General features: G+C 43.4%; 1 protein-coding gene across 7 annotated transcripts in view; it reads left to right on the plus strand.

The window, feature by feature from the left end:
* Nucleotides 1-14,977, plus strand: part of CDC14A (cell division cycle 14A) — a 180,894-nt gene that overhangs the window by 114,845 nt on the left and 51,072 nt on the right. For all 7 annotated transcript variants that reach the window (XM_055403615.2, XM_055403616.2, XM_088835517.1 and 4 more), the window contains 2 exons: nucleotides 4,602-4,832; nucleotides 12,885-13,023. In XM_055403615.2, coding sequence (XP_055259590.1) covers nucleotides 4,602-4,832; nucleotides 12,885-13,023 — 370 coding nt within the window. The remainder of the gene's footprint in view (nucleotides 1-4,601; nucleotides 4,833-12,884; nucleotides 13,024-14,977) is intronic.

The following is a 14,977-nucleotide window of genomic DNA, read 5'->3' on the forward strand; positions in this document are numbered from 1 at the left end:
TATTGTCATTGTTGGTTATAACTTGTTTGAAACACTTTTTGAGGATTTTTAAGATATATGCTCACCAACTCTAGGAAGTGGAGCCCTTAATGTTCATATAATATCCCTTTTTTCTAACATAGAATGGAGTTGGGTTTTGCCTGAAATCAGCCCCAGCACAGGCCCTGGAATCTGAGTGCTGTTCTGTCGCTAAGTTGTGTCCGACTCTTTTGTGACCCCATGGGCCATAGCCCACCAGACTCTTCTGTCCAAGGGGTTTCCCAGGGAAGAATACTGGAGTAGGTTGCCATTTCCTTCTCGAGGGGACCTTCCCGACCCAGGGATCGAACCCAAACCTCTTGCCGTGGCAGGCAGGTTCTTTACTGCTGAGCTGTCAGGGAAGCCCATTTATTTCTGTTATCAAAGGTAAACTGAAAGCTTTCATTTGGGAATCTGATTGTTAGGGTTCAAACACTGCCTCTGTCTCTTTCCAGCAGTGTGTACATGAGTCAGTTCACTTTTCCAGGCACTGGTAACTGAGTAATTGTAAGGTTTATTGAGATGATATACATGAAACACTTAGCTTAGGGACTGGCATATAGAAGTGCTCAGTATATGTTAGGTATGACTATTACCACTATTGTGATTTTTTTTCAATGCCTTATTGCCAAATCTGGATACCTGTTCAGTGTTGTTCTCTCAAAAGATATACACAGTTTCTCTTGATAGTAGATTTAGGTATATTACCTGTAATGCTGTTTACTTATGATGGAAATTCACATATGAAAAGAGAAGATCTCACAGCTTTGGTGGAGGAGGGGACAGACAGTACCAAATGAACCATTAGCACACTTCATGACAGGAGCTATCATGGAGGTGCCAAGCGTGCTCGGAAGCCAGGGTCAGGAGCCCTTGTCAGCCCATCATACCATGGGAAGGTTCCCATGCCATGAATTCATGAACCCTCTCCTTCCCATTCCTCACACAATAGAAGAGCTCTTGTTATTTCCCCCTTTAGGCTGGGAAATGATTTGAGCACACAGACCAACTAGGGAAACAGATCTGGTTTTTTTTTTTCCCTAAGTTGAAAAGCATCTGTTTTCTCTAAATGTGTATAAGTCACTGTTTCTACACAGAAGATTTTAAATAAACTCTGTATTACTTGTTTGCTCCAAAGTAGCATAGTTTGTGAAAATCACGTATTTGGTCTGTGTTAGGCCCGTCTGCCAGTTCTGCCTCTATCCCTTGTGCGAACTTGGCCAAGTGTACCAGTTAGGGCTCTTGATTTCAGGCAGCAGAACTCTGGTAAATTAAACCAAAAAGGGATATTGGAATTATGCTGGGGAGCTCACAGCCTCCAAGGGAAGGCTGGAAAATGAGGTTTAGGAAATGAGCAGGATCTAAGGAAGACCATGTCTCGGCAGGATCCAGGCAGGACTGGAAACCACTTTATTTCAAATAGAAGGAAGGGATGCAAAAGAAGGAATTTGCTAGAAAGTGAAAGTGTTAGTTGCTCAGTTGTGTCCAACTCTTTGCAATCACATGGACTGTAGCCCTCCAGGCTCCTCTGTCCAAGGAATTCTCCAGGCAAATATACTGGATTGGGCTGCCATTTCCTCTTCCAGGGGCAACTACCATACAATTGCACTCATTTCACAGGCTAGCAAAGTAATGCTCAAAATTCTCCAAGCCTAGGCTTCAACAGTATGTGAACCAAGAACTTTCAGATGTTCAAGCTGGATTTAGAAAAGTCAGAGGAACCAGAGATCAAATTGCCAACATCCATTGGATCATAGAAAAAGCAAGAGAATTCCAGAAAAACATCTATTTCTGCTTCATTGACTATACTAAAGCTTTTGACTGTGTGGATCACAAAAAATTGTGGAAAATTCCTAAAGAAGACCACCTTACCTGCCTCCTGAGAAATCTGTATGCAGGTCAAAAAGCAACAGTTGGAACTGAACATGGAACAATGAACTGGTTCCAAATTGGGAAAGAAGTACATCAAGGCTATATATTGTCACCTTGCTTATTTAACTTACATGCAGAGTACATCATGTGAAATTCTGGGCTGGATGAAGCACAAGCTGAAATCAAGATTGCAGGGAGAAATATCAATAACCTCAGATATGCAGATGGCACCACCCTTATGGCAAAAAGTGAAGAGGAACTAAAGAGCCTCTTAATGAAGGTGAAAGAGGAGAGTGAAAAAGCTGGCTGGAATCTCAACATTCAAAAAATGAAATCATGGCATCCAGTCCCATCACGTCATGGCAAATAGATGGGGAAGCAATGGGAACAGTGATAGACTTTATTTTCTTGGACTCCAAAATCACTGAAGATGGTGAGATGAAATTAAAAGATGTTTCCTCCTTGGAACAAAAGCTATGACAAACCTAGACAGCAAACTAAAAAACAGAGACATTACTTTGCTGACAAAGGTCCGAATAGTCAAACTTATGGTTTTTCCAGTAGTCATGTATGAATGTAAGAGTTGGACCATAAAGGAGGCTGAGCACTGAAGAATTGATGCTTTTGAACTGTGGTGTTGGAGAAGACTCTTGAGAGTCAAGGAGATCAAACCAGTCAATCCTAAAGGAAATCAACCCTGAATATTCATTGGAAGGACTGATGCTGAAGCTGAAGCTCCAATACTTTAGCTACCTGATGGGACCAACTGACTCATTAGAAAAGACACTGATGCTGGGAAAGATTGAAGGCAGGAGAAGAGGACGACAGAGGATGAGATGGTTGGATGGCATTACTGACTCAATGGACATGAATGTGAGCAGGCTCCAGGAGGTGATGAAGGACAGGGAAGCCTGGCATACTGCAGTCCATGGGATTGCAGAGTCGGACATGACTGAGCGACTGAACAATTTCCAGGGGATCTTCCCAATCTAGGGATGCAACTCGGGTCTCCAGCTTTGCAGATAGATTCTTTACCTTCCAAGCCACCAGGGAAGCCCAAGGAATTTGCTAGAAAGAAAGTTAAAAAGTAAAAGGGCAGCTCTGAAAAAAAAAAACAAAACCCAGCATATTAAGGAAGAAATTATTATTGCCTTTTAAGGCCAGGGTTAGGGGAACAGAAAGGAAAATGTGAGACCAGCAACCTGGGAGCTCTGAAGGGCTGGTGCTGGCACTTGGGGCCTGAGGAGTGGGGACCGTGAGGCTCGGCTGGTGCTGGGAGTGCCAAACTAAGCTGGGAGCTCCTCTCTTCTGCAGAAGCCATCCTGGCAGGAAAACAGGTGTCTCTTCCTCCTCTGGCCTCCAGTTCTTCCGGTTGTGTTTTAGTGCCTCCCATTTTTCAAACTGACAGGAAACCAGTAGGAAAGGTAGTTTGGGAGATGTTACATGTACACCTAAGCCTCTTGTTGGCTTGCAACTAAGAGAAAATAGGAAACAACCAGCATATTCGAGGTTCGAGACAGCAGGAAATACAACCAAGGACACAGTGCAGAAAATGCTGGTTCGACTTGCTGGCTGCTGCTGCCGCCCACCACGCTTGGAGTCCTGAGTGGTGAACGGGTCCTGAGTGAGATCATCTCACTTGGCATGCCCTGAATGGGTTACAGCCATGGTGATCAGTGTGCTGAGAAATGAGTCCCTTTTAACCCCTGGGGCCACTAGGTAAGGCTTGCAGTGGTCAGAGCCCCCAGGGGTCACCTTCATGATTGGCCAAGTGTAGGTCATGCGTAGGGCTTCCCGGGTGGCACTCGTTGTAAGGAATCCACCTGCCAATGAAGGAGATGTAAGAGACAATGGTTCCATCCCAGGGCTGGGAAAATCCCCTGGAGGAGGGCATGGCAACCCACGCCAGTATTCTTGCCTAGAGAATCCCATGGACAGAGGAGCCTGGTGTGCTACAGACCACAGAGTCACAAAGAGCAGGACACGATTAGAGTGACTTAGCACGCAAGCACAGGTCATGCATCTGTAACCCAGCTCCCAGCAATAGTCACATGGTGCTGGACCCACTCACAATAGAAGGCATTTGGAGGCTGACCCTGTTCGCCTCAAAAAAGAAAATATCTCCTAAACTGATTACTCAACCTCTTTTAGTTAACTGTTACATGGGGTTTACTATTTTTATCTTAATAGGGTGTTCTGAGAGTTTATATGCACTTGTGACTTGTACATAGTAGGTGTTTAGTATACTCTTTAGTGGGGGAATGCACTGTAGATTAAAACTATACATATGGCAAAAAGGCTTTAACTGTAGCTCAAAAGTGTTTATCAAGAGGAAGAAAAAACACAGAGAGTCCTCCCAGGCCTCCTGTGCACCCTGAGGGCCTCATGAATACCTTTATTTTTGGCTTGGAGGGCACGTGCGCCTGGGATTTGAATCCTAAGATTTGAATCTTAAGAGGTTGAGGTTTTGAACTGTTCAAGAGTTTCCTTACAATACTCAGATTTTTTTTTCTCCTCTCCCTCCGATGGCGTTTTTCTCCAGTTACTCAAATGGCTGCTTTTAGGAAGATGCTTCGACCTCACCGTCTCCTGAAACGCACTTTCTTCCTAAGCTCTGTTGAGACTGATCTCTATCTTGAAGGGTTTTCATGTTCCTGGGTAACATGAGGCGACATCCGTGCCTTTTGCTTACACTTCCTGCTTCCCTTTAGGTTATCCTCTTCACGCCCCCGAAGCCTACTTCCCTTATTTCAAAAAGCACAACGTTACGGCGGTCGTGAGGCTGAACAAAAAGATCTACGAGGCGAAGCGCTTCACGGACGCGGGCTTCGAGCACTACGACCTCTTCTTCATCGACGGCAGCACTCCCAGCGACAACATCGTGCGGAGGTTCCTGAATATCTGCGAGAACACCGAGGGGGCGATCGCCGTCCACTGCAAAGGTGCGAGCGAGGAGGCCTTGGTGGGCACTGGATGGGGGTGAGACCAAAGGCAGCACAACAGGCGACATAAAACCAGCTAGCTTCTTAGGAAACAAATGAGTTTGGTTTCAGAGCACTGGAACCTCACCCCAGCTCAGCTGGTAACAGAAGACCCCAGTTCGATTCCTGGGTTGGGAAGAACGCCTGGGGAAGGGAAGGGGTACCCACTCCAGTATTCTTGGGCTTCCCTGGTGGCTCAGATGGTAAAGAATCCGCCTGCAATGCCAGACACCTGGGTTCAATCCCTGGATTGAGAAGATCCCCTGGAGGAGGGCATGGTAACCCACTCCAGTATTCTTGCCTGGAGAAACTCCATGGACAGAGGAGCCTGGCGGCCTACAGTACATGGGGTTGCAGAGACGGATACGACTGAGCGACTAAGCACACAGCATCCCTCCCCCCATTAGTCTTTAGCATCGTGAAACCGAATGTCTTCCCTGCCCATTGCTAGGGAGTGGTAGTGTACCTGGCTCATCACTAGCTTCCTTGCCACAGGTGTGTTACTGCCTCTGAATGACTGAAAGACTTGTGTAAATGCATCTCTGGCCTGCAGGAGAGGGTACTTTGGGACAGGAGTCGCCAGATTTGCAAATAAAAATACAAGATGCCCAGTTAAGTTTGAATTTTAGATAAACAGCGAGTACTTTTTTTTTTTTTAGTATGTCTCAATTATTGCTGCTGCTAAGTCACGTCAGTCGTGTCCGACTCTGTGTGACCCCATAGACGGAAGCCCACCAGGCTCCCCCGTCCCTGGGATTCTCCAGGCAAGAACACTGGAGTGGGTTGCCATTTCCTTCTCAAATATTGCACCATATATTCTGTATTTTACTTGGCAGCCATGTATCAGCTACTCAGAAAATATGAAATAACCTTTGCTTTAAGCCTAGTTGTTGGGCTTTGAGGAGGCTCGCATTGTAGATTTTCCAGCACGGTGGAAGGTATTTTACTGGGGTCTTTGGTTTCAGCGAGGAGAAACTGCTTTGGCCATCCAAGGCGGAGCCTCTCGGTGCTCACATGCAGATTTTCGTACTGCCGCTGGGTGGTGCTGTTCTCCGGGGTTGCGTCTGAGAACCGGGTTTCTGTGGCGTTTTATGCAAATTGTCCGTAGGTGTTGGGGATTGTACTGTTCTTTTCCTGTGCCTAGTGCTGCTGTAACTGACTTATTCAGACGAGCATGGCCTTGGTTCTGACAGAAATTAAAATATCGTTTTGTAGGCCCTTGTTTCTGTGTTTAAGAGCTGAGTAGGTGGAGGTACTTTGCTGAAACTGTGAGCAGCAACTGAAAGCTGCGTTTCGCGAGAGGCTGGGCAATGGAGACAGCCGCATGTGGCCGCTGGTTCAGCTGGGGCTCCTCGGTTGGGTCAGGCTTCGTCCCCTCCCGCCCCTCCGCGTTTCTCAGCAGGATGGGCCCCCGACTGGCTGGACTTCCTGTCTCCCGGGTGGTGGGGGCCTGGGGGGTGGATCTGCTAGGAAGGCGCCTCTAGACGGCTGCTTTCCGTCCGCCCAGGTCACGGCGGGGCGGCGGGCGCTGGCGTTCCCCCTGTGATCCCTGTGCACCTGGCTCTGCCTCTCCGTCCCGTTTGATTAAAGACTGCCTAGGCCCGAGGAAAAGCCTGCATTTCTCATGCCGTTGGCCAGCTTTAGTATGCGCAGGGTGCGCATCCGCCAGTGTGACTGGAAGGGGCTTGAGCATCCGCACATTTTCGAATACACAGGGATTCCAGAACCAGCCCCTCGCGGATACCAGGAGACCAGTGAATGTCAAGTGTCGGTGGAACTCGAAAGCTGATGAGAATATGTCACTTTCTAACGTTTCAGTTCAGTTCAGTCGCTCAGTCGTGACCGACTCTCTGCGACCCCATGAATCACAGCACGCCAGGCCTCCCTGTCCATCACCAACTCCCGGAGTTCACTCAAACTCACGTCTATCGAGTCGGTGATGCCATCCAGCCATCTCATTCTCTGTTGTCCCCTTCTCCTCCCGCCCCCAATCCTTCCCAGCATCAGAATCTTTTCCAGTGGGTCAACTCTTCGCATGAGGTGGCCAAAGTATTGCAGTTTCAGCTTTAGCATCACTCCTTCCAATGAACACCCAGGATTGATCTCCTTTAGAATGGACTGGTTGGATCTCCTTGCAGTCCAAGGGACTCTCAGGAGTCTTCTCCAGCACCACACTTCAAAAGCATCCATTCTTCGGCGATCAGCTTTCTTCATAGTCCAACTCTCACATCCATACATGACCACGGGGAAAACCATAGCCTTGACTAAACGGACCTTTGTTGGCAAAGTAATGTGTCTGCTTTTTAATGTACTGTCTAGGTTGGTCATAACTTTCCTTCCAAGGAGTAAGCGTCTTTTAATTTCATGGCTGCAATCAGCATCTGCAGTGATTTTGGAGCCCAAAAAAGTAAAGTCTGACACTGTTTCCACTGTTTCCCCATCTATTTCCCATGAAGTGATGGGACCAGATGCCATGATCTTCGTTTTCTGAATGTTGAGCTTCAAGCCAACCTTTTCACTCTCCTCTTTCACTTTCATCAAAAGTCTCTTTAGTTCCTCTTCACTTCCTGCCATAAGGGTGGTGTCATCTGCATATCCGAGGTTATTGATATTTCTCCCGGCAATCTTGATTCCAGCTTGTGCTTCTTCCAGCCGAGCGTTCCTCATGATGTACTCTGCATATAAGTTAAATAAGCAGGGTGGCAATATACAACCTTGATGTACTCCTTTTCCTATTTGGAACTAGTCTGTTGTTCCATATCCAGTTCTAACTGTTGCTTGCTGACCTGCATACAGGTTTCTCAGGAGGCAGGTCAGGTGGTCTGATATTCCCATCTCTTTCAGAATTTTCTAATGTTTAGTAGGAGCTATTCACATGCTGTCTTTCAAAGCTTGCTTTTGTGTCATAAAAAGCAGTATTTCTTATGGGATTAATTTGTTCTTATTTCCTAATCAGTTAGTTTTTTGGTTGCCAAAGCATGTAGTTTCTCTGCCTGTCATGTCTTGGTGGGTTAGTTGCTAAGTCTGAGTCTTGTGATCCTGTGGACTGTAGCCTGCCAAGCTCCTCTGTCCATGGGATTCTCCAGGCAAGAATACTGGAGTGGGTTGCCATTTCCTTCTCCGGGGGATCTTCCCGACCCAGGAATTGAACCCAGGTCTCCTGCATTGCAGGCAGATGATTTACCAACTGAGCTGTGTCATGTCTTGGATTGTCAGATTCAGGGGAGGGGAAATGCAAAGCTTTCATTAAAACTCAGCATATCTCTTGATGTTATTCCTCATCTAACAAACGTTGGGAAAATAAGATGCTCTGGTGTTAAACATTATTTTTACAGGTATTCTCTTTATTATATCCTTGAGCTGTAATTGTCGACCTTGTAAGGAATATTTTAAGAAATACATATATTTTATATTGCAGGTTTTTAAAAAATATATTTTAATACAAACCTTTAGCATTGAAGTCAGTTCTCGTTTACGAAGGTCACATTTACAGGTGGTGACATTTTTTTGAGAGTTACTTCATTTGCTTCCACTTGTACACACATGTAGGATTCTTTCACAAGTATTACACCTTCGATTTAATTACAGCTGTAATGCTTTTAATAGCATACTTAGCTACTATAGGCCTGTTAATTATTTTGACATCTGCCCTAATTAAGTCAGTTTAATTTCCTGGGAATTAAAACAGCACAGAGCATTTTAATTGAATTCTAAGAAGGAGGGAGAGAGACTTATCCGATGTCAAATGAACTTTGGTAGCTGCTGAAAAGAATGACTATTTCATGCCTCGATGTAAAGTACTAAAAATAGAGATAAACTGGAAACTAATTTTCTGGGAATGTGCAAAATCTTATAATGATTCAGTATCTGCAGCTTGCCTTCTGGCTGATAAAACGAATGGCCATGGTTTTGTGAAGTTTTCCAGCACAGATAATCATTAAACAATGGCAACATTGTGATGTTCCACTATGTGATTTTTGATGATCTGCAGGGGTTTCAGAAAACGCCTGAAACTGTAAGGCAATCAGCGTTTAACTTGGTATAAATAGAAGACTTTTCAAGATCTTCTCTCCCTGTGCCAGGGAGCCCTTTAATTATGAATGCTTTAAAAAATTTGTTAAAGTTTTTATAGAAACTTAGTGAACTGTTCCTATTCTTTTGGGTTGTGGTAAGAGCTCCTGACTATTGAGTGCTAAGTAGGTTCTTTTTATAGATCTAAATTATAGACTCTTTAAAAGGGGGAAGCAACTTTTAGTTTTAGAGAAATTTGAAAAATTTCTATGCCACCTTTTTCTTTTTGGTTGTGAGTTTGTGTGATGAAGAGCCTAACCAAGGGAGCAGGTAGCCTCCTGCATGGGAGGGACGCAGGGGGAGACAGTGTTATCTTGTAGAGAAGGCCATCTTCTCCTCAGGCTGAGACCCATATTGGTGACTTGAAGGAGAACTCTGGAAACCGACTGGGCGTCCTGCCTCAGGCCATTCAGCTGTATTATATCAACATGATTACCTGTACAGTAGTCTTGTCAGATGTCTGAGGACTTAACAATTCTGCAGAAACCTAAAATATTTACTCTGGGCACAAACATGAAAGCCAATAAATCTTATATTGAAGGAAGAGAGTCCTACTGAGACCACGATTAAACTTCGCTCTTTTCTAAAGAATGTTGATGTTTGTTTGGGGGCAAAATGTACTTCAGATGAAAACAGAACATACACACACACACACCCCTTATCTAATAAAATAGTGTAAACATAATTTTTAAAAAGGAAGAGTTAATGGAAAGGGAATGCCAGGCATCCATAAAACTTGAGCTTGATTGTAAGTAATTTCATTGCATTTTTGATATGTATCCTCAATCTCAAGTGACACTACCCTCAAGGGAGAAAAATTTGTTTTGGGGTGGTAAGCAAACATTTTCCTTTTTTATGCAAAGAACAGATTTATACACAGTACATATAGAAATATGCGATCTGTCTATGACAGTAAAATTTCATGGGGGACAATTAGGGAAAAAAAATGCCTAGAGAGGCTCTTGGCTGCGCAAAGATTGAGAAACACTGATTTAGAGACATACCTTTTTACATTTTCACATTTTTGAGACTAGGATGGACCTTAAAATGATTGCATATCATAGTTTAATTTTTTCTTAGTGGAACTTAAATAATGGTGTATGTCACACCATTAGATGACATGATTTTTTTTTTTTTGCTGAAAAATTGTGTATTTCCAAATGCTGAGGAGATTAGAGAAGATTGTCTTTATTATTTGAAAAATGATAGGAAAAGCTACAAAAGGACTCCTCCTTTAGAGATGGGGAGATTCTGAAACATATAAATGAAGCCACCAACTTTTTCCTATTTCCTTTCCTAACTACATGTTTTCACGGATGACATTATACCAGTTTTCCAGGCTAAAAGTATCAGTTGCCTTTCACCTCCGTGTGACCCAATCAAAATGTCTTTCTAACGCAACTCTTCCTTGTTGTCACTGTCTCTCCTTGCCTCTGCCTGGCAGCCAGCCTTCCTTCTGCCCAGCCTTCCTGCTCCTCTTTCTGGCTTCCATCTCTGACCTTTCCCATCTCGGAGGTATGCTGCTGCCTCACCCAGCTGCTTTTATCATGTCAATTTCTTTGTCCCCAAATATATGGTGGCTTTCTTTAGGGCTTTTTGTTGGTTAAAGGAAAAATCAGATATTTATAGGATAATGGCTGTATGTTTATTATTGATAGTTGTTGATAATATCATACATTCCTAAATGAGCTCAATTTTGCTCATTAAAGCCTCATCTACATATATTTGAGGAATAATAGCACATATATGCACAAGGTGTGACCTAATCAGTGTGCAGATGGAGCGCTGTGCATCTGAATCTGGAGAATCCCGAATAACTCAGCAGTCCTTGGTGTCTTCAGCCCACAATTGATAACTTGCTTCCCCTAAGTACAGGCTCCTCCACTTGACTCAGAGGTGCCCCTTAATCTGGCCCCTCCATACCCATCTGACCTTATTTTCCACTCAACACACACTGACACATTCTCCAGACCATCTGGCTTTCACTCATTGGACCGTTTGCTGAAATTGTCTGCAGCCTTCCTATTCTTTCGAGTCAGCTGAAGTCCTTGTCATCAGTGACACATTCTTTGAAGACACCAACAACTCACACACTCCCTTTCTTTGAGAGCCTAGCTTCAGTTTAAACCTAATTTTTTTGCTTCTTGGTTATTATTCTTGTGTCTACAACTGTTTGATAAACAATGTGGTCAAAAATTATTTCCTCTACTTGCTTATCTTTTTAACCTCTGAGCAAAGCCCTGACATGGGTAGCTGGTAGACGGTCAGTCAATAAACATTTGACCAGCTGAATCAAATGTTTGAAAATGAAGACAGAGCCGCTTTGTCATTCTATAAGAAAAAGAATATATGATAGCAAAAGATTAAGTAGTGGAAAAACAACTCAGCGTAATGCCTTACTCATAAGTGTTACTTAAATAAAAGTTTATAGTGCTGAGTTTAACTGCAAGAAGCCAGATATGGAAAGATTTAGAAAATGCTTATACATAAGCATTAGTGGCTCAGTGCTGTGTATCTCAAGAGAGCAGGCATCCTGCTTGTCTTCATGTTTCTGGCCCCAGCATCTGTCACAGTGTCTCATACTCGGCATTCTTAGTATTTGTAGAATGGAGTGACTGAGCAGATGAGCCAAAAGTGGAAAGAACTCTGGGATGATAGCAGGACCCCCAGGGAATTTTAGTCCCGAATTCCATAGTCATTTGTTATGCTAATATGAGTGAATTGATTAGTATCTTGGGCTTCAGTTCTGGTATATGAACAGCAGTCACCGTATTTGAAGACTTTATAGTTTGATCAAATTTTTGAGTATTTTGGGGAAGGGGGAAGCCAGTGTAGATTTAAAAGAATTGTTTAAAATGTAAAGTCCTATTACTTTTATTTCTCTGGAGAGAGGAAAAAAATAGCACAGTTTGTGAAGAATGTTTTGATCATGATAGTAACCAGTACTTCTTTGACAATCATTTCTAATTGTATTGATTTCTCCTTCATAACAGAAATTGGGTTTGACATAAGGAAAATATCCTGACACAAAAGTTTTTGAAAAATGCCAGAGCCTCAGGAAATGAAATTCGAGCACTTCCATTGGCTTGGTTCTTTCTCAGTGGACTGCATGCTCTCATGAGGGCGGTGACCATGTGTGTTTCATTCATCACCTTATCCCCAGCTTCTAGCACAGCACCTGGCAGGTAGTAGCTGCTCCATCACTGCGTGTTGGCTGAGGAAATAATGAAATCCTGGTCTCTGAAAGAGTTACATAGAAGTTAGGACAGCCCAATGGAAATAGTACACGACTGAGCGACTGAACTGAACTGAACTGAACTGAATGGAAATAGTATTGAAAAAGTCCTGGGCTAGACAGCTGATGAGGTCAGATGATGCTTATGGTGTTTCCTATTTGATTCTAGAATTCCTTATTCTAAAATAAGTTTAAAAAACCTCACTGTTTAAATAGGTTTAAAAAATGACCATGATAATATAATCAGTTACACTTACTGACTCAGTGTTACATACATACAAACTGTTAACTGAAGGTTCATCTCAGCCTGGACTGGAACTAAGGTGTGGGAGCATGGAGACACACCTGACAGCTGATATTTTGCAAGTGCTTGTCTGGACCCAGCATTGCCTTAACAATATTCACAAAGGCAGTCATTCGCAAAGGTCCTTGGAAGTTGAACTGTCCATAATTTTCAAGACCCTTGCTCTTTTATATATATATATATTTCCATATGTTTATTTTGATCATATGATCTGTGTTTTTTCTTGAGTTAGAATTATTATTTAGCCCCTGATCATGTAAAAAGCATTACATTATTGCCTGGGTTTAAACATCTTGCATTGTATTTCAAATCATAGCAGTTTCTGGGCATGGTATGATTTCAGTATGTTTGTGGATATATTTGCTGACTTTTATATTTCTTGTTCTTTTCCCCTCTCCTACAGCTGGTCTTGGAAGAACGGGGACCTTGATAGCCTGTTATGTCATGAAACACTACAGGTTTACACATGCAGAAATAATTGCTTGGATCAGAATCTGCCGGCCCGGCTCTATTATAGGACCCCAGCAACACTTCCTGGAAGAGTAAGTATTGTCTCCATTATTACGTGGCGTCCTTGTTCCTGATTATTTCTGCCACTCGTTGCCCAGTTGTGGACCCTGTCAAGCCCGTGGCTGTGAAATGGCTGCACTGTTAGAGAAGGCTGAGCCTTAGTCTAATGGAACATTGTTGATTTGACAGCTAATGCATTCTAACTTTGTACCTTTTATATCTCTTAGATCAGGTGAGAGTGAGAAGAAAATCACAGAGCTATCTCTGCCCACCTCTTTTCTGTCATTTTCTATGTGTGATCTGGCTACAGTGCAATTTTCTTATATCATCCCACTTGGCACTTTTCATTCTTTTGTTTGCACGTCTAAGAGCAGAATGAGAAAAAAATCACACGACTAAGGTCAGTCAGTGATTTCAGCGACATTGCTGCTCCCTTGACAACTGACTACACTGTTCATGTAGCTGCAACTTACGAGTAACCAAGGAGGAAAGGAAGAGAACTGGGATTTAGTCCTGGCTGTACCACTAACTAGCTTTATGACTATTGTTTAGAAGAATACTTATAAATTCCTCCTTTCATTTGTGCACTCATTCTTTAACTATTTGTCAAACCCCAGCCTGCAAGGAGGAGAAGTTTAACCTGTACGGGTACACCCCTTTCTAGTTTCCCTTTACAATTTCAGAAATTACCGTTAATTTACCCATTAATAAAATGAGATAAAATTAGCATGAGCTAATATAGGTCCAACTCTAAAATGTTATCAATTTGTGTCTTATACTGAAATTGCATTTTTTCTTTTTCTAGGATATATTTATTTGCAATAGCATTCTTTTTCAGATAATTTCTTTCCCATTTAAATTGTTTTATGTTGCTGAGAAACAAATGATCATGAATTGCATAGAAATATGCTGTAAGTAGGAGAAGGCAATGGCAACCCACTCCAGTACTCTTGCCTAGAAAATCCCATGGATGGAGGAGCCTGGTGGGCTGCAGTCCATGGGGTCGCTACTAGTCCAACACGACTGACTGACTTCACTTTCACTTTTCACTTTCACACATTGGAGAAGGCAATGGCAACCCACTCCAGTGTTCTTGCCTAGAAAATCCCATGGATGGAGGAGCCTGGTGGGCTGCCATCTATGGGGTCGCCCAGAGTTGGACACGACTGAAGCGACTTAGCAGCAGCAGCAGCATGCTGTAAGTAAGCTGCAAGCATTCAAATGGTTAAAAGAATTTGAGCTGGCTGAGGAGTTACCTAAGTTGCCAATCCCAGAGGGAATAAGTGATAGGAAAATAAATGCTGAAACATGTGCAGTTGTACCTTAGCCTAAAAGAACAAGGTGGAAGTGTAATGAAGACACAAGGGAAAATTACTCAAGAACAGGACCATTAAGAAGACAATTTCTAGGTTGAATATCGTGTGAAATATTGATACAAATAAAAGAATTGTACTCTTTTAGAGTTTTCTTTTTGTCAGATTCCCTGCCAGTGATTTCCACTCTTTTGCCTTATGTGTGCCTACAGCAGGGGACTTGGTGCTGTATATCTGCCAGGGGCTTGCACTACTTACTTATAAAGTTGAGTAAATGGCCTTATAGTTAGAATACAAAAGGCTTTCCTAAACCAGGGTCTTTAGGCCGTCTCTTAAAATCGTGGTTTGGAAGAAGGTTTGTGTTTGGAAGACACAGTTCAGTGCGTTAGTGACATTCGCTTATTCAACAGATAATGTTAGGTGCGCGCTGTCGCCAGGCAGTGCTCCTGATGCTGAGGATGCAACAGTGAAGGCGACAGGCGAGGTCCCTTCCTCCCAGGGTGCTAGCATTTCCAGTGTAAGGAGTGCACAATAAACAAGTTTTAAGTTTGGTTTCCAAGTGGCTCAGTGGTAAAGAATCCGCCTGCCAATGCAGGAGACTCGAGTTTGATCTCTGGGTCGGGAGGATCCCCTGGAGGAGGAAATGGCAACCCACTCCAGTATCCTTGCCTGG

The sequence above is a fragment of the Moschus berezovskii genome, chromosome 4 (genome assembly GCF_049115385.1).
Source record: "Moschus berezovskii isolate FMDL1 chromosome 4, NW_MosBer_1.0, whole genome shotgun sequence".
Taxonomy (NCBI): Eukaryota; Metazoa; Chordata; class Mammalia; order Artiodactyla; family Moschidae; genus Moschus; species Moschus berezovskii.